This window comes from Pan troglodytes, chromosome 12 (genome assembly GCF_028858775.2).
Source record: "Pan troglodytes isolate AG18354 chromosome 12, NHGRI_mPanTro3-v2.0_pri, whole genome shotgun sequence".
Classification (NCBI taxonomy): Eukaryota; Metazoa; Chordata; class Mammalia; order Primates; family Hominidae; genus Pan; species Pan troglodytes.
The window spans coordinates 59,936,262-59,961,036 of NC_072410.2; the positions used below are offsets into that span (position 1 = coordinate 59,936,262).

Sequence of the window (24,775 nt, forward strand, 5' to 3'; positions counted from 1 at the left end):
ATGTTTGCGATGTGGTATTCTCATATGCACTAGACACTCTTTAGACCTTTGGAAATGTATTCTTGAAATGCTTGGGGCTGAAAAGATAATCCCAGTTTGGAGCTACAGGAGAAAGTGCAAGCTACAGTTTCTGAAAAAGATATCCAGTCTTTCCCCAGACATTGAAGTGAGATGCCTTGATTGAGGTGACACAGAAAAAAAAAACAACTAAAGGAGCGAAGCAGCATTTATATACTTTTTTTCTCTGAAAGAAAAAGTAGAAGTAATTTATCAGAATTGTTATTTTGCGAGATCAAGAGATTGACTTGATTTTGGAGAAGGATTTAAACTTAAATTTAATAAGGTCAGAAACATTGTGATTTTATATTGTTTACATTGTATTATTTGAGCTATTATATCATCTCTGTTCGTGGTATAATCTTGTCAGGTGAGTTTGGTTGGGCAAGTAATCCTGTTCAACATAATCCAACAAAAGAAACAAAGCAGAGAAGCATTTACACTACTGCCTTGGATTTTTTTTTTTTTTTGACAGGGTCTCACTCTGTCGCCCAGGCTGGAGTACAGTGGCGCAATGAGAGCTCATTACAGTCTCAACCTCCCAGGCTCAACCAATCCTCTTGCCTCAGCCTCCCAAGTAGTTGGGTCTACAAGCATGCATCACCATAGCCCAGCTATTTTTTGACATTTTGTAGAGAAAAGGTCTCACTATATTATATTGCCCATGGTGGTCTTGAACTCCTGAGCTCAAGCAATACTTCCACCTCGGGCTCCCAAAGTGTTAAGATTCAGGCGTGTGCTACCAGGTCCAGCCATCTGCCTTGGAATTAACATAATTAATTTAGCCCATCGCCATTCACTTAAAAGTCTTCCGGAGGTAACATCAAACAAACAGCAATAAAAAAGGGACTAGTGGAGCCCTGGAGGAGCCGAACTTCCTATCTCATGGGTCACAGTCAGAAATAGTGGGAAAGACTGGATAGTGAATAGGTAGCACCAAGAAAACACATTTTGATACCTCACTGATCTCCATGGAGGACGAAGAACCAAGTTAATCTTATGCCTATTATTACATTCATTGGGTTAACAGTTACAAAACAAAAAGCAGATGTCTATTAATCTTTAATGGGGGAGCTCATGTTTTCTGTTGGTTTTGTTTTTCCTCTTTCAGTTACTTTTGCTATTTCTTTCCGCTACTTAGAATGCCTTTTTTGCCTAACTTCCTTTTTCCTTCAAGACTAAACTCTGTAGCCACTTCCTCCAGGAATTATTCCAACTCTGCCCTCCATTACTGTCCTGTAGTACCCTACGAACATTTTTATGTTTTTCCTTGCAGTTCTTTACCTCTCTGACACTTCACTACTTTATAAGCTTCTTGAGGACAGGTTATCTTATGTCATCAAATATAAGTTATCATTGGTTTAAAGACGATATGTCATTATTTTATATAGCAGTAAGAAAGCAAAACAAACAAACAAACAAAAAACTACCAGTTATAACTGTGGGACATCCTAGATATAAGATGATCCCAATTTCACAGAAAAAAATGTGGGAGAAAAAACCATGAATCTCAGAATCAAAATTCTGCATGTCTTAACTGACTTTGTATCTTCAATAACCACCAAATGTCTGGGCATATAGAAAATCCACATTAAAATATTGCAGAATGGTTGAATAAATTAATGAATGGATTCAATCTGATTGGTGCCTTTCATCAATATGCTTTTAATGTATTAAAATAAAACAGTGGAATCAGAAAAATAAATTTTTTTAGATTTTAAAAACCAACACCAGCTGGGTGTGGTAGCTCATGCCTGTAATCTCAACACTCTGGGAGGCCGAGGTGGGAGTACTGCTTGAGCTCAGCGGTTCAAAACAGCCTAGTCAACAAAGGGAGACTCCGTCTCTACAAAATAGAAAATTAGCCAGGTATAATGGTGTGCACCTGTAGTCTCAGCTACTGGGGAGGCTGAGGCAGGACGATCGCTTGAGCCCAGGAGTTCAAGGTTGCAGTGAGCCATGTTCACAACACTGCACTCTAGCCTGGGTGACAGAGCAAGACCTTGTCTCAAATGTAAAAACAAGAAACTAAAACCTATGGATATAATTTACAAATGTAATGGTTCTGGATTTAATTGGGTAATCTAAAACACCAGGAAGAGAAAAAAAATTTTGTTTCCTAAATATAACTGTTGTGGCTTCATATTTTTAAAAAACCCTACAATGTCAACTGTCTGGATGAACAGATGTTATTCTATTACAGTAGATAAAAATGAAACATAGTGTTTTATAGTATCCATTCTTATCTACACTAATAAGTAAATGGATTGTAAATGATCCAAAAGAAATACTTGTTCTTAATCCTAGATTAAATTTATAAGGGGAAGATATTCTAAATCAAAAGATAAAAAGAAAAATATTTTAAGTTTAGTCCAAGTGAGATGTTACAAGTTGCCTTGTCATTGCTTTGAGATAACAGTAAAGTCTAGAAATCATTGAGAGGTGTAAGTGGTAGAAAGGAATGGCAAAACTAAAATCCTGCAACAATAAAATTTAGAAATCTAGTTTTCTTTCCTTTATATTTTTCTGTGTCCTCTAGAAAGGAACATTATAAAAATAGCTACTCCTTACCAAGCTAGATGCTTTACATACATTATTTCCAATCTTCAATAACCTGTGGAGTAGATATTAATACCATCATTTTATACATGACTACATGGAAGCTGTGAAATATTAAATGACTTATCTAAGGTTGCATAGCCAGTAAGTGGCAGAACCACCTCTAAAATTTCAACTCTAAAGTTTCTGGTCCAAAGAAGAAAGCTCAGACAAAACGGAGAAATCAGAAACAAGAGAACCAATAAAATGAAAATAGCATTATGTCAATTTGCACAAAGAAGCAGTAAGGTTGCCTTGAGAAAAAATATTAAGAATTCTAGTGATTGATAAATTCTAGAATTCCATTTTATAATGTCTAACAGTAGTGAAATAATTAACCCAAATAACTTCTAAACTGTATATAAACAATAATTAAAGACTACCTTCACTAATCTGATACATATATTCTTCACAGGCTTACCACTACAGAAGACTGATTAAAAGCTTCCCTATGATTCTACAATTTCAAATGATCTCTTTTCATCTTTCTTATTAAGGTAGCTAGTTATTGCAGTAGAGGTTAAGGGCAAAGGCCCTGGAGAAAATCAAGACTGGATAAAATCCCAACCTGTTAGCTATATAACTGTGGGCAAGTTACTTAACCTCTCTAAACCTCACTTTCTTTACCTGTAAAATAGGGTTATATCTGACTCACACCAGAGTTATTATAATGAGCAAATGAGATAACGTGTATAAAGCATTCTATTATACATAGTACCTGGTACATAGTAAGGGTCCAATAAATTTGTTACAGTGATATATATTTGGAGACTTCTGTTTTATTGGGATATTTTATATTAAATATAACTTCACTCTTTGTTACTAATGCTACTACTGGACATTACGGTTAAAGTCTTAACATTTCTTTATTAACTGTGGGGTTGTAACACAATGTGCAAAGAAAAGAAAGGTATTACAATTCCATTCAAAGAGCATACCTTTTCAGTGTCAGGACAATATACCAACAGAATTTCTAACAAAACCGAGGTTTTACAAGACAAAGAGAAGAACTTTAGCTCTTTGAAATTCACTAATTCTTTTGCATGAAATGTGAAAGCACATTAAAATGTAAGGGAAAGTATAACATTGTAACATGTTATTGCTACATGATGATCCGCAAAAGTCAATTTCATCATTCACCACTGAGGGGAGCTATAACCTAGGAGAGGTTTATCTATAGAATGCCAAGGTTATTTTAAAACTTTCCCATACCTTACAATATTCATTTCATCAACTCTTTTATTAAAATATATTTTAAATAAATTTGACAAGCATACCCCAATTCTCTTTTGGAGACTTTAGAAATAATAAGGTGGCTCATTATAACTATGTAATCATAAAGACGGGGGATCCTTATCCCTCTTCCTTTTTTCTCCATAGAGCATTTATGTAACCTACTATATATTTAGCATACATTATGTATTTATTTTATCTAACATACTAAATCTTTCATACAGTAATTTTTATCCTCTCTCTCACACACACACATATGAGTGTAAACTACACAGCGAAGAGATTTGTTAACTTGTTATCTGGTTTTTTTTGTTTTGTTTTGTTTGAGACAGGGTTTCACTTAGTCATCCAGGCTGGAGTGCGGTGTCACGATCACAGCTCACTGCAGCCTTGACCTTCTGGGCTCAAGCAATCCTCCCACCTCAGCCTCCTGAACAGTCAGGACCACAAGTATATGCCACCACGTCCAGTTAATTTTTTTTATTTTTTTGTAGACTGAGTCTCCTTTGTGTTGCCCAGGCTGGTCTTGAATCATATGTTTTATACACCACCATTTCCAATGCCTAGAACAGTATCTAGCACATAATACACGCTCAATGAATACTTAAGTGCTGAATGAATGAATACTGAATCATCTATTTAAAAGGTTAAAAATCTCTCATTAGATTATGTCAAGTAAAGCAAACTGCTAATACTTGAAACATGCAATGTCTACTTATATCAAATTTTGGTTTAAAGAAAATGTCTAAGAACATTTCTTTCTTCCTTTCTTTTCTCTTTTTTTTTTTTCTTTCTGAGACAGAGTCTTGCTCTGTCGCTCAGGCTGGAGTGCAGTAGCACGATCTTGGCTCACTGCAACCTCTGCCTCCCAGGTTTAAGTGATTTTTCAGCCTCAGCCTCCTGAGTAGCTGGGATTACAGTCATGCACCACCATACCTTGCTAATTTTTGTATTTTTAGTAGAGACGCTGTTTCACCATGTTGGCCAGAATGGTCTCCAACTCCTGACCTCAAGTGATCCACCCGCCTTGGCCTCCCAAAGTGCTGGGATTACAGGTGTGAGAGACTATGCCCAGCCTAAGAATATTTAATCCCACAGATGGTAATACAGACAAATCTCATGAGATTGGCTTATGCAAGTTCAATAAAGTTGATCAGAAGAGCTCCTACTGTAACAGCATATGGATCCTTCACATGCTGTTTTACTGCCTCTAGGGTCTACTTTTCAAATTTTCTTCTGTATAGTTGATGGATGTTACTCACGTTATTCTTCTCTTTCTTTTTTTTTTTTTTTTTTTTTTTGAGATGGAGTCTTGCTGTATCACCTAGGTTGGAGTGCAGTGGCGCGATCTCGGCTCACTGCAACCTCCATCTCCCTGGTTCAAGCAATTCTCCTGCCTCAGCCTCCCGAGTAGCTGGGATTATAGGCGCACGCCACCAAGCCCAACTAATTGTTTTGTATTTTTAGTAAAGATGGGGTTTCACCATGTTGGCCAGACTGGGCTCGAACTCCTGACCTCAGGCAATCTGCCTGCCTTGGCCTCTCAAAGTGCTGGGATTACAGGTATTTTTCTCTTAAAAAGAATAATCCTTACAGGATTTATAACAGTTCACAGAGTTTAACTATACCATTCATTCACTCACTCCTTCAATAAATATTTATTGAGAAGCTACTACCCCAAAGGTAGTATGGTTTGAAAAAAAAATTGTGGTAGATACAGAGATGAATGAAATAAAACTTTTCCCTCGTTAAATCTACTTATGCAAGTAGGGGTCCTGTACACATCTCAGAAAACTGGCCTAGATTTTCCAGAGCAGGTAAAAAGAGTTAATACACCTAGACAGAGAAAAAAAAATTATTCTCAAATCTCACTATACAGGAGTTGATATTGGCAGAAAGAAATTAATGTCCTCCTGAAAACTAAAGAGGGAGATCTACCCCATTCTCGTCTATCTTCCAGGTGAGAATATAGCACTTCCTTTGTTTTGTTTGTCTTGTTTTGGTTTAATTACATAAACTCATCCTTTTGATATAGTTCATAATTTATGACAGTTGCCCTAATTTAGAGTATATAAATTAGTGTATTCTCTTGAGTTAATGTATTTCAAATGCTTTGGTCATAACATGTGCATCTGTGCTCTTTCCCATGCATTAAGAATATAGCAATTTCACAATCCTTCTGAAATCTCCTAACTTCATAATATGAAAGTAAATCTATAATGGACCTGATCTCACTACCAAACTTCTCAGCTCTTTAGTCCTAAACATGGCCCAGTTACTGCCAGGGAATAAACAAAAAATTCCTTTTGTCACTGAGATACATACCAAAGTCAGGCATAGAAAGGAAGAATATTACACAAAGCATGTGATAAGCCTGTTATAAATACATTTTAGAACTTTAACAATTATCATGATGAACAGTCATGATGATGATGGCAATGGTAAAAGCTAATATTCACTGAAAATTATTTAATCTTCAAGCAACCCTATAATTGTATGACTGAGAATTTAAGAAATTTCCCAGTGATCACAGAGCTTGTAAGTAGAAGAGATAGGACTTGAAATCAGGTTTACCTGACTCCTGTCATCTGTATTATTTTCATTAGATTTCTGTGAATCTAATATATTAATAAATGTTTGGAGAGAAGGAATGTTAACATATTTTCCATTTCATCCTATGTCCACTCCCTTATTTGACAGATTTTTCCAAGAATTCCAAGCCTACATTATTAATCACTATATTTGGATAGGCTGTCTTCTTTAATTCCCAGTAAATGAACATTTATTGAATACCTACTATATGCCTTCCAGTCACTTGGGATTCCACAACATGTAAATTAACTTAAGATGATTATTAAGGTACCAATCTAGGATCTCTCAACCCAAATAAACAGTTAAAGCCCCGCCCTTCCTTCCTTCCTTCTCTTTCTCTCCTTCTCTCTTTCTTCCTCCCTCCCTCCCTTCCTTCCTTCTCTTTCTCTCCTTCTCTCTTTCTTCCTCCCTCCCTCCCTCCCTTCCTCCTTTCCCCCTTCCTCCCTTTCTCTCTTTCTCTCTTTTTCTTTCCTTCTTTCTCTCTCTTGCTCTCTTTCTTTCTTGATGGAGTTTCACTCTTGTCACCCAGGCTGGAGTGAAATGGCACAATCTCGGCTCACTGCAACCTCTGCCTCCCGGGTTCCAGCGATTCTCCTGCCTCAGCCTCCCAAGTAGCTGAGACTACAGATGCCCGCCATGACGCCCAGCTATTTTCTGTATTTTTAGTAGAGACAGGGTTTCACCACTTTGGCCAGGCCGGTCGCAAACTCCTGATCTCAGGTGATCTGCCTACCTCAGCCTCCCAAAGTGCTGGGATACAGGCATGAGCCACCACACCCGGCCCACATACTTTATTTTTAAAGATTTCAAAGGTCATTCATGGTTCCATCCAACATGTTTAGATGAGTATCTGCTATGTGATAAGCACTATGCTAGATGCTGACAGATAAAAAGATGAGTAAGACATGGGCTTGCCCTTAAACCCCAAACAGAATATATATACATATTTTTATATATATAATACACATATACACACGCATACATACAAACATACATATAATTTAGTATTGAAGACTTACAGTGTTAATAAAAGCATTTCTTACAAATAATTTTGTTACTGGCTATCATTTCATTAAAAACATTCTAAAAGCTACAAATCACTATTTAATTTTCTTAAGGCAACATTTTTCCTACCACCAAAATGCCAATGTACCTTAATAATGCATATATAAAGTTGAAAATGTGAAAGGTGAAGGAATTTGCCATTAGCTTACATTTTCTATGACAAATGTCCACTCTTTGTCTTCAAATTCTTCCGCATGAGGATCCTGTAACAAAAGCAAAATATGAAATGGAATTGAAATACATGTCTTTAGTCCAATAAATCCAATTAAGAAAATACATATAGCCTTGTTTTTAGCTTTTACTAGCTTTTAAAAATGGAGAGGCAGAATAGCCTACTCTTTTCTTTTGCATTATTTTTATTATAATTTTTCTAACTTATATTTTAGGTTTGGGGTATATGTGCAGGTTTGTTACAAAGGTAAACTCATGGCACAGGAGTTTGTTGTACAGATTATTTTCTCACCCAGGTACGAATTCTAGTACCCAATAGTTATTCTTCCTGCTCCTCTCCCTCCTCCCACCCTTCACCCTTCAACTTCCCATAGGCCGCAGTGTCTGTTGTTCCCTTCTTCGTGTTCATGAGTTTTCATCACTTAGCTCCCACTTATAAATGAGAACATGCAGTATTTGGTTTCCTGTCCCTGCAATAGTATGTGAAGGATAATAGCCTCCAGCTCCATCCATGTTCCAGAAAAAAGCATGATCTCATTCCTTTTTATGGCCGCATAGTATTCCACTGTATACATATACAACATTTTATTTAGTCTGTCACTGATGGGCATTTAGGTTGATTCCATGTCTTTGCTACTGTGAATAGTGCTGCGATGAATTTACACATGCATGTTTCTTTATGGCAGAATGATTTATAGTCCCTCTGGGTATATACCCGGTAATGGGATTGCTGGGTTGAATGGTCCTTCTGCCACTAGCTCTTTGAGGAATTGCCATACTGCTTTTCACAAAGGTTGAACTAATTTACATTCCTACCACCAGTGTATAAGTGTTCCCTTTTCTCCACAACCTTGCCAGCATGTTATTTTTTGACTTTTTAATAATAGCCACTCTGACTGGTGTGAGATGCTATCTTGTGATTTTGATTTGCATTTCTCTAATGATCACTGATGTTGAACTTTTTTTCATACGCTTGTTGGCTACATGTATGTTTTTTGAAATGTGCCTGTTCGTGTCCTTTGCCCACTTTTTAATGGGGTTGTTTTGTTTTTTTCTTGTAAATTTAAGTTCCTTAGAGACGCTGGATATTAGACCTTTGTCAGATGCACAGTTTGCAAATATTTTCTCCCATTCTGTAGGCTGTCTGTTTACTCTGTTGATAGTTTCTTTTGCTGTGCAGAAGCTCTTGTTTAATTAGATCTCATTTGTCAACTTTTGCTTTTGTTGTAATTGCTTTTGGTGGCTTTGTCATGAAATCTTTGCCAGTTCCTATGTTCAGGAAGGTATTGCCTATGTTGTCCTTCAGGGTTTCTATAGTTTTGAGTTTTACATTTAAGTCTTCAACTCATCTTGAGTTGATTTTTGTATATGGTGTAAGAAAGGGGTCCAGCTTCAGTCTTCTGCATATGGCTAGCCAGTTATTCCAGCACCATTTATTGAATAGGGAGACTTCCTCATTGCTTTTTTTGGTCAGCTTTGCCAAAGATGAGATAGTTGCAGGTGTGTGGCCTTGTTTCTGGGTTATCTATTCTGTTCCATTAGTCTACATGCCTGCTTTTTTTTTTTTTTTTTTTTTTTTACCAGTACCATGCTGTTTTGGTTATTATAACCCTGCAGTATAGCTTGGAGTCAGGTAGCATGATGCTTCCAGCTTTGTTCTTTTGGCTTAGGATTGCCTTGGCTATTCAGACTTTTTGGTTTCATATGAATTTTTAAAAAGTTTTTTCAAGTTCTGTGAAGAATGTCATTGGTAGTTTGATAGGAATAGCACTGAATCTGTAAATTGCTTTGGGCAGTATGGCATTTTAATGATATTTGTTTTTCCTATCCACAAGCACTGGAATGTTTCTCCACTTGTTTGTGTCATCTCTGATTTCTTTGAGCAGTGTTTTGCAGTTTTCATTATATAGATCTTTCACCTCGCTGGTTAGCTGTATTCCTAGGTATTTTATTATTTTTGGGGCAATTATAAATGGGATTGTGTTCCTCATTTGGCTCTCGGCTTGGCTTTTGTTGGTGTATAGGAATGTTAGTGATTTTTACACATTGATTTTGTATCCTAAAACTTTGCTGAAGTTATTTATCAGCTGCAGGAGCTTTTGGGCTGAGACTATGGGGTATTTTAGATTAGGATCATGTCGTCTACAAACAGGAATAAACTGACTTCCTCTCTTCCTATTTGGATGCGCTTTATTTCTTTCTCTTGCCTGATTGCTCTGGCCAGGACTTTCAATACTAAGTTAAATAGGAGTGGTGAGAAAGGGCATCCTTGTCTTGTGCCGGTTTTCAAAGGGAATGCTTCCAGCTTTTGCCCATTCGATATGATGTTGGCTGTGGGTTTGTCATCGATAGCTATTATTTTGATATATGTTCCTTCAATACCTAGTTTTAAGAGTCTTTAACACAAAGGGATGTTGAATTTTATCAAAAGCCTTTTCTGCATGTATTGAGATAATCATGTGGTTTTAATCTTTAGTTCTATTTATGTAATGAATCACATTTATTGACTTGCATATGTTGAATCAACTTTGCATCCCGAGGACTAAGCTGACTTGATCGTGGTAGATTAGCTTTTTGATGTGCTGCTAGTATCAGTTTGCCAGTATTTTACTGAGGATTCTTGCATCGATGTTCATCAAGGATATTGGCCTGAAGTTTTCTTTTGTTGTGTCTCTGCCAGGTTTTGTTATTAGGATGATGTTGACCTCATAGAATGAGTTGGGAAGGAGTTTCTCCTCCTCAATTTTTTAGAATAGTTTTGGTAGGAATAGTACCAGCTATTCTTTGTATATCTGGTAGAATTTGGCTGTGAACTCATCTGGTCCTGGGCTTTTTTTGGTTGGTAGGCCATTTATTACTGATTCAATTTTGAAGCTCGTTATTGGTCCCTTTCAGGGAATCAATTTCTTCCTGGTTCACTCTTGGGAGGGTACATGTGTCCAGGAATGTATCCATCTCTTCTAGGTTTTCTAGTTTGTGTGCAAAGAGGTGTTTATAGTAGTTTCTGATGGTTATTTTCACTTATCTGAGGTCAGTGGTAACAGCCTCTTCATCATTTCTAATTGTGTTTATTTGGCTCTTCTCTCTTTTCTTATTAGTCTAGCTAGCAGCTTATCAATCTTAATTTTTTCAAAAAACCAACTTCTGTATTTGTTGATCTTTTGAATGAGTTTTCATTTTCTATTTCCCTCAGTTCAGCTCTGATTTTCGTTACTGCTTGTCTTCTGCCAGCTTTGGAGTTGATTTGTCCTTGCTTCTCTAATTCTTTCAGTTGTGATGTTAGGTTGTTAATTTGAGATTTTTCTAACTCTTGATATGGGTATTTAGCGCTTTGAATTTCCCTCTTAACACTGCCTTAGCTGTGTCCCAGTGATTCTGGTCTGTTGCATCGTTGTTCTCATTAGCTTCAAATAACTTCTTGATATCTGCCTTAATTTCATTATTTACCCCAAAGTAATTCCAGAGCATGATGTTTAATTTCCATGTAAATGCATGGTTTTGAGTGATTTTCTTAGTCTTGACTTTTTTTTTTTTTTTTTGACAGAGTCTTGCTCTGCTGTCCAGGCTGCAGTGCAGGGGCATGATCTTGGTTCACTGCAACCTTCACCTCCTGGGCTCAAGCAATCCTCCCACCTCAACCTCCTGAGTAGCTGGGACTACAGGCACACACCACTGCACCCAGCTAATTTTTTGTATTTTCAAAAGAGACAGGGTTTTGCCATGTTGCCCAGGATGGTCTTGAACTCCTGAGCTCAAATGATCTCCTTGCCTCAACCTCCCACAGTGCTGGGATTACAGGAGTGAGCCACTGCACCTGGTCCGTTTTTTTGTATTTTTTGTAGAGATGGGGTTTCACCATGTTGCCCAGGCTTGTCTTGAACTCCTTGGCTCAAGCGATCACCCACCTCAGCCTCCCAAAGTGTCGGGATTACAGACATGACCCACTGTGCCTGGTCATACCCTACTTTTATAATACTTCCATAATTTATCTAAATTATAATCATTATTTAATATTAAGAAATCCTCTATTTTATTTTTGTTGATGCATATCACTATCTTCCCTCACTAACTCTACCTGATCAGAGACAGATAAACCAGTAAATGTACTATTAAGAAGCAGCTTATTAAGATATTAAATGCTAACATAAAGCCCTGCCTTCATTTTTATACCTGTATGTATCTTAAAAGTACCGCTAGCGGCAAAGTTTTCTTCAGTGCAGAGGTTAAATAAACAGTTGGAATTTCAAAGCACTAAAAGGGACTTGATAATCTAGACAAAATGGCAAATCAGCAGGGCTACTGATGCCCTTCCTCTTACCTCTCCCTCATTAACCCCAGAAATACCTTAGAAACCTGAGAAAGGGTAATGGATCTTACAACCAAATGCAACCTTTTTTTTTTTTTTTTTTTTTTTAATGAAGCACACTTTTGCAAGCATTTATTTGAGAAATATTTATGGGGGACTTAGTATATAAGGGATTGTAGAGATGTTACATGGATTCAAAGACAGTTGTCCTTGCCTTCAAAGACAAACACAGTAGTTCTAAATCCAAATAAATGTATGATGAATGAAATAAATGATTTTACCAGAGATTAGAAAATGACATACTACTTCTTACAAGAATGAACAAGAAAAACTTCATGAAAGAGAAAACATCTGGGCTGGGTGGGATTATATAAGATTTCCACAGATTTTAGAGTAAGTAAAGGCAAAAGGCAACAAAGTATAAGAAACAGAGAGAAAAGTAGTGGGGTCACATTACATGCCCATTTAACTTACTCAAGTCCACTCCATGTATCAGAGGTGAGGTAGGAATGGAGGTATCAAGAGAATGAGAGATTATCTCGATAAAGCATGCTTTTGGCTCAACATTGCACTCTAAGATTGAGCATACACGGATGGGAGATGGACTCTGATATTTCCCTACTGGGTCTCTCAGGTCCCATGTTTCTCAAAGAGAAACATCTTATTTATGATTGATTCCACTTTGGTCTACTAATGATCTTCTATTTCTATTGCCATAGTTGAGATCGTACCTAGGCTATTTCAAGATGAACGTGACTGGAGCATTCTCTCGGTCTCTCTGATCTCCATTCAATCTTGTACACAGATTAATTTTCCCAAACCACAGTTCTGACCATATCAGTACCAACTCAGATTTCTTTAACAACCCCTACAACTTATGAGATAAATTCCAAACTCCTTAGTTACTTCTTATGCCTGTTTACTCATTTTCTAGTATAATAGCATGGCAGCTGGCTGAGTTTGAGCTGTATTGAAGCAACTATTTTTATGAGTAAATTCACATAGGTAGATAAAAACCTGCCAAAATAAGTTTCTTTGGTGGTGGTGAACAGGGAAAGGGTAGAAAGAAAAGGGAAGTGGAAAAAATATACTTAATATTTGCTTCCACAGCTGGCTCTGCCAATAAACTGGTTTTAAGGAGAAAAAGAATTGTATATAAAGGTTGAAAGAGCTTTTCCATGATGCACTTAGGGCACAGAGAGTACTACTTTAGAAAGCAAGTAATACAGTGTGATGCAATGCAGGGGAGACATCATACCATTCTCCCTGCCTATCCCTCCCCTCTCATTTTGTATTTTGAGGAATGCAGCACAGCTCCAGCACAGTTAGTATCAAAATAATAATATAAAATATTTACTGAGCAACACCATGTCCCAGTTCTTGTGCTAAGTGTTTTACTCATCATAGCAACCTATGAGATAGGTACTATCTTTACTCCCATTTAACAGAGCAGAAAAATGAAACCTAAGAGATGCAGCTTCCCACAATGCACAACTAGTGTTTAAGCTATGTTGCTGTTCCAGGTCTGTCTGACTTTTACCCACTTTGTTGATTCAGTGTAGGCACCGTGCCCCCAGGATCTAGAAAAGTACCTGGCACATACCAAGGCTCTCAAGAATATTGGATTAATGAAGTAATGAATATATATCTTATAAATTAATAAATATTTAACAGCACCATATACATATGACATATATTAACTCTTAAAGCAATGAAATATGTTTTAAAGCACAGATAATCTATTATCCCTAAAATAATTTTTACCAAAGAATAATTTTAATGAGACCAAGAGGCACATCTTACAGGGCCAAGTCAGTAAAAAGATGTAAAATAAGCAGCAATGATGTTCATTTCCAAGGCACTTAAAAATGGTATCTCTACATAATTAACCATATTACTGAGCAGACAAAAACATTTGTAATGAGAATTGCTTCTAGCGTAATTCAATTAAGCCTTTTTTTATATCCTACTCTCCCTCTACTGTCTCCTTTCTTAGCACTGCACTAAAGAGAAAAATTAAAAATAGCTTGAAGAGCCATTGTCCTTCTCAAAATCCTAAAAGTCTTTTTAAAAAAAAAATTTACTGGAAACAGCTATTTTCAATTTAACTCAAATCTCAAAAGCAGGCTAAAGAAATTAATTTTTGGTTAAATCACAGAAAAATTAAACATACTGATAACTTTCTTAAAAAGCACCTCCTCTATGAGGTGCTTTGAATTTACAACCAGCATTTTGCCTTTAAGCAGCAACACTTATAAATACTAATATCAATAAAATATTTATCAAATATCAATTTAAAACATATCTTGTTACATTAACATTAATAAGATATTTATCATATACTAATTTTAAAGCATCTTTTATCAAACAAGGCTAACAAAATGAAGGTCAAGACTCAGAATTCCACACTCCTCAGCTTTCCACAGGGAAGGCATTTTATAGTTTTCTGTGGGTAGAGTGTAGGAAGTGGTAAAAGAACTATGTCAGCTGATCTGAATTGTAACAAGTTCAAGAAGATCCCCGACTTTATAAACCATGAAATACTGCGATTCCTTTGCATTGTTATAAATTGCTATGTCCCTAAAAATAATGCACAGTAGGTACCAGACTGGACACAAATGTATAGAACAATGAACACTGAAATATTCTGTCATTTGGTACCCTGGTTATATAATAAATTCTATAGCCTATAAAAATGGAACTTACCTTAAAAAGTGTTACAGTGATTTCAATGTTTTCAGGAACAGGCCACACAACAACACCACGATAGGGATTTTTTATTCCAGGTTGCCAGCTATGTGCCTACCAGAATAAAAATGATACCTTCAATATGAAGTACGGGAAACGCAATGTTAGTAATTTACCAGAATAAAATGATACCTTCAATATGAAGTACAGGAAATGCAATGTTAGTAATTTACAATGGTATATTGACCCTATGTAGTATCCCTGAAACAAAAATGCTTAATCAAATAAAACTTTTCAAGCATTAAGCTTGGGCCAAGATAGTTATATCATATGACAGCTACAGATTACTATCTGTAAACAAATCTTCATCCCCTCATACACACAGAAGAACATGCAAAAATGATGAAAACATGATGTCTCATGTATTCAAAAGCTACTATCTGTTTAAAGTATTTTATTAGAAGAGATATTTTAAAAATTATTTTTGTGGACTAGGAACTTTAAGACAAATTCATACTTTAAAAGAAAAAACTAACTGTATAACTTTGCATTTAAGTTCATTTCCCACTAAACTGTAATGTTTATTTGGGGCAGATAAAGAACAGCATCAGTTTCTCCAGGTAATATTCCTAGTACTGATAATTATAGGTATTTTTTTCCTTGTAAATCTTGATTATCAAGGTTCCCTAAGGAACCTCCACACTCCAAAATTTGGGGGTAACCACCATAGTTCTTCCTTTGTGGAACTTCTAGTCAAAGTTGAGCTAATGGAAGATGGCATGCCAAGACATCTCAACTCAACTAAGTCTTCACCTCTATTGGCTACAGGACTGTCCATGGACATGCTATGAAAATTATAATAAAAGCTAACACTTATAGAGTACTTTCTATGTGCCGGTCCATGTCTTAAGAATTTACTTATGTTAAACTCATTTAATCTACATAAGAACCTTATGATGTTCTTCTATTATTCATTCATTCATTCACTCATTTGCTTAATTGATACTATCTGCCAAGCACTGTTCTAGGCCCTGGAGGAGTGAAAAACAATCTGCCTTGGGGGAGTTTACAATACAGTGGGAAGAGAACACAAACAGAACAATTAAGAAAAATATATAATATGTTAGGTAGAGGTAAGTGCTGTAGTGAAAAAAAAGTAGGGAAGAAGAACTGGGGGTAAGAAAAGGTAATATTTTTCAATAGGGTGCTTAGAGAAGACTTCATTGAGAAGATGACACTTGAGAGAAGGCCAAAAACAAAACAAGGTAAAGGAATCAGACATGTAAATGCATGAAAAGAGGTATCTAGGGAGAAAAACCAGCAACTGGAAAGGTGCTGAGGCTCTTATATAATAAAGAGGGCAATGTGGCTGGAACAGAGTGGTCAAGAGGATAGCAGTAAGACACAAGGCCAGAGAAATAAAGGAGGGTCCAATCATATAAGGCCCTGGTAGGTCATTGCAAAGATATTGACTTATATTTTGAGTGAAATGGGAAGCCACTGGAGGGTTTCAAGGAGAGGAATGACAATCTAATATGTTTCAACAGGCTTATATTGGCTAATGTTTTGAGAACAGGTTCCAAACATAAGAGAGAAACAGGCAGATCAATTAAAAAGCTACTGCAATAATCCAAGGGAGATGTGATGGTTACTTGGCTTGGGGTGGTAGAAAAGTGGTACAAAGGAGCCAGATTCTGGGTATCTTTTTATATTTTCTAGGTAGAGTCCACAAGATGTGCTGCCTGATTATAAGAGACAAAGAAAGTAGCCAAGGCTGATTCTAAGGCTTCTACCTTTTAGAAGAAAGGAATTGCTATTAACAGATAGGAGGCAAGACTATAGAAAGGACAGATTTGGGAAATAAGTTCAGAAGCTCCATTTCACACACATTAAATATGAGTTGCCTCTTAGATATTCAAGGGTGGATGTTCAAGTAAGCAGCTGGATTACGTGTCTGGAGCTGCAAATTTGGGAACTGTCAGCATACAGGTAATATTTAAAGTTTAAGAATACAGATAATACCAAGGGAGTGAGTACAGATAAAGAATATAAAGCTCCAAAGACTAAGTCTCGGAGAAAAACATTAAACAGGTCAAGAAAATGAAGAAGCCAGCAAAGGCCCATCAGTTGAAGCAAAAGTGTGGCATCCTGAAAGTCTAGTGGTAAGAGTGTTTCAAGAAGAGAACAATCACCTGTGCCAAATGTTGATGACAAGTCAAATAGGATGAGGCCTGAAAAACGGTCACTGGGTTTAACAAAGCAGAAGCCATTAATAAGGCCAGGTACAGTGGCTGATGCCTGGAATCCCAGCTACTTGGGAGGCTGAGGTGGGAGGATAGCTTGAGCCCAGGAGTATGAGTTTGAGAAGGCATTAATAACTTTACAAGAGCAGTTTCAGTAAAGTGATGAGAACAAAGACCTGATTGGAATGAATTTAAGAAAGAATGGGAAGAAACAAATTGAAGAGAGCAAATATACTCAACTCCTCTGGGGTGTTTTGCTGAAAGGAAAAGAAACAGGTTGGCGCTAGTGGAGAAAATCGTGGCAGAAGAGAATTTTAAGAAGAGAAAAATATTTTATGCTGATGGGAAATATTCAGTTGAGAGGGAAAATCTAATGATGCAGAAGAGAGAAGGGAGAATTGCTAATGTCCTTAACAGTATACAATAAGACAGATTGATCCTTCCTGGAAGCACAGACCATTCTTCCATAATAATAGAAAAAGAAGTTACAGTATATGAGTGCAGATGCAAGTCAGGCAGCAGATTTAACAGACTGAAAAACTGAGGGACAAACTTGCCCAAGATCACACAGAAAGTAAGTAGCAGAATTTGATTTGAACCTGGGCCAAGGAACCGAGAAGGGATCAAGATTAGGTAAACTTAGGTCCATGCAAATCTTATCACATCTTACTAGTTAAAATGCCAAAAGAAGATACAGGTTTAACAGTGTACACCAAATCCAATTTATGAATTGTCAATAATTCTCCCTCTATTCTCTTTCTATTGCCACCCTGTCACAAAACTTCAGGTACAGAGATGGAAACAGAGGCTCATCACGAGACTTAGCATACCATAGTGAAAGGTACAGAACAGAGTTTTCTTGATTAAAAAACATCTCTCCAGAGATTTCTCTAGTCCCCTATTTCCATGTCTGTTGACAGCCCTAAAACAAAAACTCCACAAAGTAAACAATCTCCATTTTGAAAAGTAAATTTCTGTGCACCCTAGATAATCAATCAAAACTCCACTCTTAATACTTAATTAAAACTCCACATACTTAATTCTGAAAACTTATAACAACCTTAACTCTTATGGTTAATCAAGCTGTTTTTCTGGTCTCTTCAAGCTTCCCACAATTAAATTTTCATAGTTGTTCCATGCAATAAAAATGTTAGAAAAAGAGTGTAATCACTGAATCTTTCTAATCATCCCCAGCAGAAAAGACAAGGCTACCTATTAAATTCTCAATGAAAAATACCCATCAGAGATTTTTAGACCTGAAAATATCTTTAGATCTAATTCAGACCTGGATAAGGAAATTGAAGCAAGCAAAGAGTAAATGGTTTGCATGAACTCATACTAGCAACCAGGAGGAGAGCCCAGACTCCATGACTCACCAAACCCATATCATGCCCTGCTCTATCTCTGATTTGCATGGTAGTCAAGAAAATAGTCTTCTATCCCTTAGGACTTAATATTTCAGTGTATGACACAGTGATCAAAAGTGGGAAAAGCAGGGAATATGGAGACCGTCTAACAACTGGGCAGAGTTAGGAGATGATAGCTTCAGATAATTTCCTCAGGTATCCTAAAGCTTGGTCCTCTAAATCCTCAGTCCTGGATCAGGGAATAGTAATTAGACTGCTGAACAAACAAAAATACAATCTGCTTAACAAACTAAAATCTTTTTATTATGATTAATAAAAGGAGACATTAGTATGCTAGTTCCTAAGTTGCTAGTACACTGCTTCTTTCTTACCATTCTATCCAGGAACTCTCTCCCAGCAAAAAGGTCTAACCGAGTTCTGGCTTTTTGATATTCCTTCTGGGGCTGTACAACCTGGCTGAGTTAAGACACTGTAATAGTATCAATTAGTCTAGCTAAATAGCTGACAATGAGTACAGTCAGGGCCAGCTTTCTATCGTTTAGCTAATTATTATTTACAGTTGGCCTTGAACAACACAGGTATGAACTGCACAGTTCCACTTACATGCAGATTTTTTTCAACCAAAAGCAGACCAAAATCAGTGTGCGCAAGATGCAAAACCTGCATATGTGGAGGGCTGACTTTTCACATATGCAAGTTCCACAGGGCCATCTTCAGGACTTTATGTGCAGATTTCAGTATACACAGGGGTCCTGGAACCAATCCCCCGTATATACCTAGGGACAACTGTACTAGTAGAAAGCAGAGGATCAGTAAGTTTCACCAGAGAAGAAACCAAGGACATTCAAAGTGGAAAATCTGACCAAAAAAAAAATAGTGTTACTGTTTTCTAAGAATTTACTACAACTTTTACCTCAAACAGTGGTAATCTGAACCTAGAAAAAGAATGACAAGTTTAATACAGGTAACTAGAAAGAGTTGTGGTAATAAATATCTAATTGTACTAACCCACAGAGACACTAATTTAGGTTTTTAAGAGGTTGATATAGGAAAAAGCACACCACTGGCTGGGCACGGTGGCTCATGCCTGTAATTCCAGCACTTTGAGAGGCTGAGGCAGGTGATCACTTGAGGTCAGGAGTTTGAGACCAGTTCTGGTCAACATGGTGAAACCCTGTCTCTATTGAAAATACAAAAATTAGCCGGCATAGTGGTGGGCGTCTGTAATTCCAGCTACTTGGGAGGCTGAGGCAGGAGAATCGCTTGAACCAGGGAGGTGGAGGCTACAGTGAGCCAAGATCACGCCACTGCACTCCAGCCTAGATGACAGAGCGAGACTCCATCTCAAAAAAACAAAAGAAAAAGCACACCATATTGGCAAACATCAGCACTACGAGAGCCCTGATCATTTTTCATTCTGAGTAATAGAAAGGATTTCCCTATAAAATAAGTAGGCACAGGAACACACGTACAGCCATTTGGCTCCTTAGTATAGTTAGGAAAGGCAGATTATTTAATCATTTGCCAATATCCTAGTACAGCTAATGGCAGAAAAAGTTAGGATACATTATCCTGGTCCCCTTCTACAATTTTCCTCACATTTCAAGTCACATCAAAGATCCTTTGACATCTGCCAAAAACCAACTTGGAAAAAGGCAACACTTCTCAATTTTGGGTGACTCTATAAACTGTCTCATTCGCTAATTATTTCATGTCATATTCTTACCTAAAAAACGTGTACCTAGTACAGAACTAAGTACAGAGTTAGCAATCATTCGTTATTTCTGATTCCTGTAAAATTGAAATATTTCAGTGAAAATTTACAAATGCCATATAGTTTTTAAACTGACAATTTTCAATTTTTAAAACTGCATATATCCACATAAGATGTCATATATAAAGTCATCTTAGAGTTGTCAACATAACTGTCATTAGCCAAAGCTCTGCAGCTAGCTGTACTCTCCTTCTTGAAATGGTAGCACATTGCAAAGGCTGTAGCACAACCACAGAGCAAGGAAGTAAAGGTGGTAATGCCATGAAAAAAAATTGGTGAGGATTTTAAAGTTATGGTTTCTTTTTGGAATTCTCCAACCTCTCTGTGAGCCTAAATTTCTAGTAAGATTTAGGGCAACATAACTACTCTGCCATAATTTTTCTGGTCTATCCTAACTGCCCTGATTCCAATACTGTCACATATTGTACTGAAACATAATTTATTTAAGCATATACAAATCAATTGCAGCCTGACAAAAATCTTTGTTATAAAAGCCATGACTTAAAGAGAAGAGGAAGGGAAGCTGCATATTGTGTTAACTACTCAGGGTAATTATTCTCTCAATCAAAAATTATTCTAGGATCAGATGTGGTGGATCAGGCCTGTAATCCCACACTCTGGGAGGCTGAGGCGGGCGGCTCATCTGAGGTCAGGAGTTTGAGACCAGCCTGACCAGCATGGTGAAATGCTATCTCTACTAAAAATACAAAACTTAGCCAGGTGTGGTGGTGCATGACTGTAATCCCAGCTATTCAGGAGGCTGAGGCATGAGAATTGCTTGAACCTGAAAGGTGGAGGTTGCAGAAAACCGAGATCACACCACTGCACTCCAGCCTAGGTGACAGAGTAAGACTGTCTCAAAAACAAAACAAAGATTCTATAATGAGATCCTAGTATATTTAGCTCCAAATTCAGACACGTACCTCAAAAAAGAGTGAGCAATAAACTGAGAAGTAAATTTTTTTTTTTTCTTTTTTTTTGAGACAGAGTTTCGCTCTTTAGCCCAGGCCAGAGCGCAGTGGCGCTATCTGGGCTCACTGCAAGCTCCGCCTCCTGGGTTCACGCCATTCTCCTGCCTCAGCCTCCCGAGTAGCTGGGACTACGGAAGGCGTCTTATTATTTTATTGTCTAATCAGGTAATGAACTGACCTATCTGGGTGTCAATTCTAAACTTTTAAAAATAAAAATAGATAATATACTGAGAATCAGGAAAGAAAAATAGTAAGCTACACAGATGCCAAAAAGAAATGATTATTGTAGCTGGGCATGGTGGCTCATGTCTGTAATCCCAGCACTTTGGAAGGCCGAGGCAGGTGGATCACTTGAGGTCAGGAGTTTGAGACCAGCCTGAACAACATGGTGAAAGCCCGTCTCTACTAAAAACACAAAAATTTGCCGGGAATTGTGGCGTATGTCTGTGATCCCAGCTACTCGAGAGACTAAGGCAGGAGAATAGCATGAACCCAGGAAGCAGAGGTTGCAGTGAGCCGAGATCATCCCACTGCACTCCAGCCTGGGCGACAGAGCAAGAGCAAGACTCTGCCTCAAAAAAAAAGAAAAGAAAAGAAAAGAAAAGAAAAGAAAAGAAAAGAAAAGAAAAGAAAGAAAGAAAGAAAGAAAGAAAGAAAGGATTATCATGTAGTTCAAACTCTTTCTAAAACATAGTACAAAGTAAAAGCTAGAATATATTCTGCTAGCTGCGCAACATGGTGAAATCCCGTCTCTACAAAAAAACAAAAAATTAGCCCAGCATGGTGGTGCATGCCTCTCCAGCTGCCTGGGAGGCTGAGGTCAGAGGATCACCTGAGCCCAGGGATGTCGAGGCTGCAGTGCTGTGATCATACCACTGCACTCTAGCCTGGGCAACAAGTAAGATCCTGTCTTAAAATATATATATATTTTCTGACCAACAGTTGCAGAGATTTGTTCCTGCTATGTGAGTTAAGTGGTACTTAGCAGCAAGTAACATATATTTTAAAGGAAAAGCATCAGAAAACAGAAAGGTCTTTCAGAATAAAAAGTGGTTCTAGTCTTTAGATTTAACGTAACTGATAGCTAACTTAGCAGCTGGAAACAAATGTTTTTCAATCATTCTGAAATGTCATGGATCTCACTCTCAAGATTTCTTTTTCAGTTGCTTAACTTTTATAATAATATAATCATTTCCTTCATAGTTTCTGGAACTTATTTTTATTTCCCTATTTAGCTTATTATGTACAATTTATAAAGCAGCATTTTCTGTCTTTTTTTTTTTTTTTGAGATGGAGTTCCACTTTTGCTGCCCAGGCTGGAGTGCAATGGCACGATCTCAGCTCATTGCAACCTCCACCACCCGGGTTCAAGCTATTCTCCTGCCTCAGCGCCTGCGTAGCTGGGATTACAAGCATGTGCCACCACTTCCAGCTCATTTTGTATTTTTAGTAGAGATGGGGTTTCACCATGTTGGTCAGGCTGGTCTAGAATTCCTGACCCTCAGGTGATCCACTTGCCTCGGACTCCCAAAGTGCTGGGATTACAGGCATGAGCCAACACGCCCAGCCTAAAACAGCATTTTCATAAATACATGAACATACTGCATCATACTAACTTTTCACAAGAAGTACATCTGTGTTTCAAGAGAAATCACAATGATTCTAACGTATTCAGGGAAGATTTTAAAATGTTAAGAGCATTACAAATGGAAAATTCATCCAACAATAAGTAATTTCTTCTAGAAAATATTATATTCTAAGAAAATCAACCTGTAGCCTCATATGTTTGCATTCTGGATTCAAACAATGTTTGATACAATATGAAAAAGAATCTGGACCTCACAGAGAAATTATTTGACTAACTTTTCAATCTTTTCAATGTAAATGCAATGAAATAAAAAAGAATATCAAACATCAAATATAGGTATTCTTTTCTTTTTTTTTTTTTTGTAGAGGGGGGTTTCACCACGTCGCCCAGGCTGGTCTCAAACTCGTGGACTCCGGTAATCGATCTGCCTCAGCCTTCCAAAGTGCTAGGGTTACAGGCGTGAACCACCACAACCAGCCAGGGTATTCTTAATTGACCTATAATCTAACGCATTTCCTTATGTTTCTCATTTTCTCTTAGACAATAATTGCTATCTAATTTTTTTTCAAGCCCTGAATGTGGCATTCAAGCTAATTATTAAAAGAGATAAATCGTTTTTTGTTGATAACTAAAAACATTTAGAGGCTATTTCTAAAATTTATAGGTCTAGTCATATTCACCTATTATACTTAGTGGATAAACTTATATTGGTCCTTCCCACAAAAGCTTATATTGACCAACAAATGTTATGTTTCTTTTTAGAACCCCTTCTCATATGTTAATGGTAAGAAGGCATTCAAATTATAATGCTCTCAAACTATAAACATATGCTTTAAAGATGCTGCTGCTCAGGATGTGAGGCCACTGAAACTCTTCAATATTGCTGGTGAGAGTGCGTGGCAATTTCTTACAAGTTAAAAATGAACCTACCCTATTACCTGGTTATGCCTTTCCTTGGGATATGCCCAAGATAAAAAAATACTTTTCCCCAAAGACACTTGTACAATAATGTCTATAGCAGCTTTATTCACAAGAGTAAAAAACTGGAAAAAAAAAAACAAATGTTCATCAACACAGGAAGAGATAATCATATTGTAGTATATTTGCATGGAGGAATACTACTTAGCAATAAACAAATAAACTACCAAAACACAAAACAGCATGAACAAATCTCAAAAACATTATGCCAAGCGAAACAAGCCTGACTGTACTACTGTACTATTTTACATGAAACTCAAGAACAAGCAACACTAGTCTTATGGTAACAGAAAATCAAAACAGTGTTCACCTCTGAGGGTTGGGAACTGCCTAGAAGAGGAACAAAAGAAAAAAGTGGGGGTGGTTACAAGATGGCCGAATAGGAATAGCTCCAGTCTACAGTTCCCAGCGTTGAGCGATGCAGAAGACAGGTGATTTCTGCATTTCCAACTGAGGTACCGGGTTCATCTTACTGGGGCTTGTCGGACAGTGGGTGCAAGACAGTGGGTGCAGCCCATCGAGCATGAGCCAAAGCAGGGCAAGGCATTGCCTCACCCGGGAAGTGCAAGGTGTCAGGGAATTCCCTTTCCTAGCCAAGCAAAGCTGTGACAGACAGCACCTGGAAAATCGGGTCACTCCCACCCTCATACTGCGCTTTCCCAACAATCTTAGCAAACGGCACACCAGGAGATTATATCCCGCTCCTGGCTCGGAGGGTCCCACGCCCACAGAGCCTTGCTCATTGCTAGTACAGCAGTCTGAGATTGAACTGCAAGGCAGCAGCAAGGCTGGGGGAGGGGCACCCACCATTGCTGAGGCTTGAGTAGGCAAACAAAGCGGTCAGGAAGCTCGAACTGGGTGGAGCCCACCGCAGCCCAAGGAGTCCTGCCTGCCTCTGTAGACTACACCTCTGGAGGCAGGGCATAGCTGAACAAAAGGCAGCAGAAACCTCTGCAGACTTAAATGTCCCTGTCTGACAGCTTTGAAGAGAGTAGTGGTTCTCCTAGCAGGGAGTTTGAGATCTGAGAACAGACAGACTGCCTCCTCAAGTGGGTCCCTAAACCCTGAGTAGCCTAACTTGGAGGCACCCCCCAGTAGAGGCAGACTGACACCTCACACGGCCGGGTACCCCTCTGAGATGAGG

At 37.7% G+C, this 24,775-nt stretch overlaps 1 protein-coding gene across 48 annotated transcripts in view; it reads right to left on the minus strand.

The window, feature by feature from the left end:
- EHBP1 (EH domain binding protein 1) overlaps positions 1–24,775 on the minus strand; it is a 364,085-nt gene that overhangs the window by 258,273 nt on the left and 81,037 nt on the right. For all 48 annotated transcript variants that reach the window (XM_063789818.1, XM_054678447.2, XM_054678444.2 and 45 more), the window contains 2 exons: positions 14,729–14,824; positions 7,695–7,748 (listed from right to left, as the gene is read on the minus strand). In XM_063789818.1, coding sequence (XP_063645888.1) covers positions 7,695–7,748; positions 14,729–14,824 — 150 coding nt within the window. The remainder of the gene's footprint in view (positions 1–7,694; positions 7,749–14,728; positions 14,825–24,775) is intronic.